This window comes from Poromitra crassiceps, assembly GCF_964638095.1.
Source record: "Poromitra crassiceps genome assembly, chromosome: 4".
Lineage (NCBI taxonomy): Eukaryota > Metazoa > Chordata > Actinopteri > Beryciformes > Melamphaidae > Poromitra > Poromitra crassiceps.
In genome coordinates, this window is record NC_139626.1 from 48,688,800 (window position 1) to 48,694,384 (window position 5,585).

Sequence of the window (5,585 nt, forward strand, 5' to 3'; positions counted from 1 at the left end):
CAAAGCTACACATACATTGTACGCGAACCAGTACGCGAAAAAAACAAAATCAGAGAAGAAGTCATTAACATGGCAAGGTTGTATATAAACTCCAGGTCTGAGGTTTGTCTTGATGAATCTATGGGCCCTAACAAAGACAAATTCCATGGAATCTCGGGTTCACAATGCACTACATACCCCTGTCACTGCTATCGCAACTGAGCCTGTTGACAGTTCAATACAGCATGTAACTGTATGCATGTGTAGCAGGAAAGTGCTGTAAGAAAGCACCATAAGGTAGAAGAAAGTATGAATCCTCTTTTTTGCTCATCATCATTTTTGCTTTTGAGATCTGTACATTTGAGATCTTGTTTGTCCACTACACATATGCAGTATCTCCTGCATATGTGAAAAACCTCTGTAATGATGAGTTAGTCGATAAGATTAAAAAATATACTCTTTCACCTGACTCACCCCCCCATCTTCTGTTATCCACAACCCAAAGATATTCAATTTATTCTCATAGAGGAGTAAAAAAAAAAGAGTAAAAATTAAATTAGTTAGTTAATTAAATGTAGCAAACTGGAACCAGAGAAATTTGACTTAATAAATAAATAAATACATACATTACTCAAACGGATCGACGGATCAAAATAGTTGCAGACTTTAATTTAATAGTGGACAATTAATCTCTAAGCTTTAAGTGAATGAATAAATCAAATATGTGATCATAGATTACACCTGATCTTTTTCATGTTGTTGCAACCCTATTGCTCATCCAATATAAAACTTCAGGCGGAATTAAAAAGGTGTCCAGAATGTGTAAATTGTTATATGTCTGAAATCACGCACCCATGCTATTGTACCACAAATGGCACAATAGTGACTTTATTTCAGTCTCTATTCGTGTGCTGCGCCTGCCTTTACTTTTCATTTCCTATGAATATGGATGACTGTGGCAGTGGCGAAGATTACTGAATGTCCCACCCTCAACCACCATGCAGGCAATGGAAATGTAAAACTCGCTGCTTCTCTGCAGCTGCTGCTGTTCTTCTTCTGTGGTGTTTTATGGCAGTTGGCATCCTTTATGTGTTGCATTACTGGCTCCTGGATTCCACCGTTTGCCTACATTCTGTCAAACCCGATCACTTCCAGACGCTGCTGTTGTAACATGGGTTTGTTATTCTCATATCTCAAGTTGTGAGGCTAAAGCGGTTGATGTCTGTTGACCTTTTAAAGGGACAAAAGAACGCACTTATTAGTGTCTGAATGGCATCCATGTTCAGCTCTACTGGAATAACATTAGGCTGTATTACAAACCGTCGGATGTGTTTGACTTGTGTTGGCTGTGTTCAATGGCCCCTGCAGTATAAGAAAAAAACCAACATGTCTGACATTTCATTCGCTAAATAACCAAACAAATAAATAAATATACTATAGTCACTTAGATAACTTGACAAAGTTGACAACACTTTCTACAGACTACTAGATCCTTGGAGCAGTAGCTACTCAGTATCGCCAGATACTCAACAGGTATTTGAGACAAATATTACTTGTAGATCGGGCCGTTCCTATTTGAAAGATTTGCATATTGTGTGATAGTAGCGAGCTCCACAGTTCCAACGCTATGCCTGCAGAGTGGCAGCTAGTGACAGCGGATGGGTAAAATGTCGGAGAAATACCTTCTATGGCATGTACTGTACCATAAGTCCACTGAAATCATGTCACCGTGTTACAGATAGGTGATTTCAAGTACTGAGTTCTTGTCCACTGATGCCTCTGGTAGTGACCTGTTGCTCGCACTCTTTACATTCTTGGTCTCAGGCGCGAAGCCTGGGCCTTTCCCAGTCACCTCCCCATGTTTGGCACTCTGACCTGGGTGCACTGGCTCCGACTTCTCCCCCTGAGAGAACAGCGTCCTGGAGCCCTCCGCCACATCTTTGTTCCCATTCTGCAAATTCCTGCAGATTTCTGCCATCTGTGTGGCATCAACTATTCCCTCCACCTCCTCCTCCTCCTCTTCTGTCTCACCATAGCCTTCCTTGTGTATATCAGTGGCTCCTCCCACACTTTGTTTTGGCTGAAGGACAATTCCACCCCACTCCTCTGTGGGGCGAGGTATCTCGGTGTTCTCCACCCTGCGCGAAGAGCGACACAGGGCCTTCCGGAAGCCCCTCTTGAAGTTGTCGGACAGGAAGCCGTACAGTATTGGGTTGGCACAGCTGTTTGCGTACGACAGCACTACGACAAAAAAGTAGAGCCCCCTGAAGTCCCCGGGCAGGACCACCAGAAGGTTGACAATGTTAAGGGCGTAGAAGGGCAGCCAGCACAGGACAAACACCGCCACCACCACGACCACCATCCTGGTGATCTTGCGCTCAGACTTCCTGCGCCGAGAAGACGTGGACTGCGCTCGTTTGCCCACACTGCGCACCTTTGGAGGAAAAGGCAAAAACAACCAACTTCAACCTTTCACATTTCGACAAACACTTTTTAAATATTAAAGGGATGATGAATAGATGTAGAGCCATACTACAGTATTGGACTTAACACCACAGATGTTTGTCAGACGTGCTCATACATTTGTCAACAGTACCAATACAAATAAAATGCATTATCTTCGGTGGACCCTTAAGCGTAAAGCCTACCATAACAGGGTATACAGTAGGGATGCACTGATTGATATATCCGTCGTATATCGGTATTGGCCGATATTGGGCTTATTGACTGCAATCGGCCATCGGCACCCAAAAAAAAAAAAAATGCTGTTCACGGATTGCAGTGGCGGATATTTAGCCGATCAGTTGGGTCACATCATTTGTTGGTTCTTTCATAATTACATTACAGTATGATTGAATTTGTTCTCATTCAAAGATATTGTGATGAAGGGCTCAAAAGACTCAAACAGGTCAGTTATTTGTAAATGTTAATGAAGATTTTTTGTTTCCCTGTCGTAAAAAAAAAACGGTGTAAAAAAAAAAAACAGTATCCGGTATCGAAACGGCTATCGGCCAAATTGTTATTTTAAACATCGGTATCGGCCCAGAATTTCCCTTCGGTGCATCCCTAATAGCAGGGAATGATGCTCAATAAATAGCTCACTATGCAATACCCACAAAGGATCCCTGGTCTTGCTTTGCAGTACTGTAAGCTGTCTTTTACTCTATGTTCAATTCACATTGACTACTCAACTGCAATGCTGTCTACACTGCATGTGTGTGGAGAAAATAGTAGTGAGCGCGCAACCTAAAATTAGAACAGTTAATTCTCCAATTGGGATCATTTATTGTGTGTGTGTGTGTGTGTGTGGGGGGGGCTGGGCGGTCCTTCCCTGGGAGTTCTGAGAACACATTATGGAACAATTGCCATAAACCAGTGAAAGTTTTTTTTTGTGGACTGAGTGTAATGAATGGGTCTTGCGCCTTCAGTGTGTCATAGAATATTAGTATCGTTACTAGTATTAACATCAGAGAATGCTCCAATTACAGGTAAAAGGGCCCTATAGTGCACAAGGTCGCCAGCCTTACAGTAAGTGGATCCGTCTTAAAGCAACTGCAAAATCAAATTGTGAATTTAATCTTGTAGTTGATAATGAAAGTGGCTATTTTACTATATTAAAACATATATATATATATATTTCCAAATTTGTCTCCCCAATTGTAGGCCTACTTGCCCAAATTTCCCCCCTGCTGCCCCGGTCGCTGCTCCACCCTGTGTCCATCAAAACGTATGTGCTCCACGGACAGACGGACAGCTGTCTTTGAAAATGAATGGAAGTGAACAGAGAAATGAACGCAGACGGACAGACACCACGGATGAGGCCACCCCCCTAACACTCTGCATGCTTAGTTCACATAGGGTCACTTGCCTATTTTCTGCATCTGGCTGTAACCGTAACCCTGAAATATATAGTCTATACACTACTGTTCACCATAGGTATCACCTGAAACACACATTACCGTCACTTGATACTAGTAAGTTGCGTATCAGCATTCAAACAAATTGTGATCGTTCAATTAACCGAGGCAAAAACCAAATGCAGTGCAATCTCCGTGAATCTGGCGCATCTGTATACCTTAATGACAATAAGCAGGTAGCACATGCAGATGACCAGCAGGGGGCAGAAGAATCCCACGGTGCACGTGTAGACGATGAAAGACGTCTTCCACACTTCGGCTGGCTCCGGCCACACGATGCTACAGTTCCCATCATCCTCCAGCACGCCAGCAAACACCACCACCGGCAGCACCACCACAAAGGACACGGCCCAGACACCCGTGTTGATTGCCTTGGCCACACGGGGGCGCCGCCACCAGGAGGAGCGGATGGGATGCACCACAGCAAGGTAGCGGTCGACGGACATCATCGTCAGGCAGAAGATGCTGGTGAACTGGTTGATGGCATCCACTGTCAAGGTCAAGGTAAATTTTTTGTTTTATTTATATAAAAAATCTTTTTTTGAACAAGTAGCATCTGGTCAGCAGACCTGAGTGTCCTATCTGGACTATATAGTGCAGGCAGGCACTATCCATTCAAAACCTTTAAAACAAGCAACAAAATCTTAAAATCAATCCAGAAGCAAACCGGAAGCCAGTGAAGGAAAGCCAATACTGGTGTGTATTATGGTCACACTTTCTTGCACCAGTTAGGAGCCGAGCGTCTGCATTCTGTACTAGCTGTAAACGAGGGAGTGACGACTGATCTAGGCCCACATAGCCTACAAAGAATTGCAATAATCTAGCCGAGAGATTAGCCTAATAAAAGCATGGATAACTCTCAAGATATTTGGGGGAGAGATAAGTCTTGGCTAAAAGTCTCAACTGAAAAAAAAAAAGTTTTCACAACTGAACTGAACCGTTTCACCACCAACCTGTCATCACCACCCGACACATGAGCGAGCCGAACGGCCAGGAGAGCAGGGCGTTCTGCGCCGCCAGGAAGGGCAGGCCCAGCATGAAGAGCTGGTCGGCGATAGCCAGGTTGAGGATGTACATGTTGGTGACCGACTGGTTCCTGGTGTAGTGGACGATCACGTGAATCACTAAGGTGTTGCCCACCAGGCCGATGACGCACACCATCACATAGATCAGAGGGATGAGGACTCCAGCCAGACCGGGGAGGGAGTCAGCTCCAGGCTCGGTCCAGTTCTGATAGGTGCCGTTGAGGAGGAAGGAGCCGTCGGTCGGGGTCAAGCTGAGGAGCGGGGCAGAGGGCGTTGGGAAGGGGGGGAGGGTTGGGCCAGGGTCAGTGCTCCAGGGAGCCGTAGGGGCCTCCTGGGCTATCGAAGAGGCTTGGGTTGCTTGGATGAACTCCATGAGGGCTTTTAAGCAATAGGAGGAGATAGAAGTCGGTAAGATCACATCAGTGACACGTCATCACCCCTGCAAGGGAGAAAGGACAAGAAATGAAGAGGGAGAACCAACGATAGATCTTGACAAGTGTTGGGACACATGTTAAAACAATATTCAGGCTCAGGAGAAGGTCCTGTCGAGGAATCAGAGCTCTTGAGGGGGGATGGGAGAGGGTGAGAGGAGGATCAGCTTTTACAGAATGTAGGGAAACACTGGATGGATCAATCCAGAAGGAGGCGGTAATGCAACATAAAG

General features: G+C 45.0%; 1 protein-coding gene across 1 annotated transcript; it reads right to left on the reverse strand.

The window, feature by feature from the left end:
- Positions 1-1,711: 1,711 nt before the first annotated feature.
- Positions 1,712-5,294, reverse strand: LOC310775827 (somatostatin receptor 3; the record flags this gene model as incomplete). Its single annotated transcript, XM_083635956.1, has 3 exons — positions 1,712-2,413; positions 4,055-4,386; positions 4,850-5,294. 3 exons carry the CDS (start codon positions 5,292-5,294, stop codon positions 1,712-1,714), a joined length of 1,479 nt encoding a protein of 492 aa, XP_083492082.1.
- Positions 5,295-5,585: the final 291 nt, after the last annotated feature.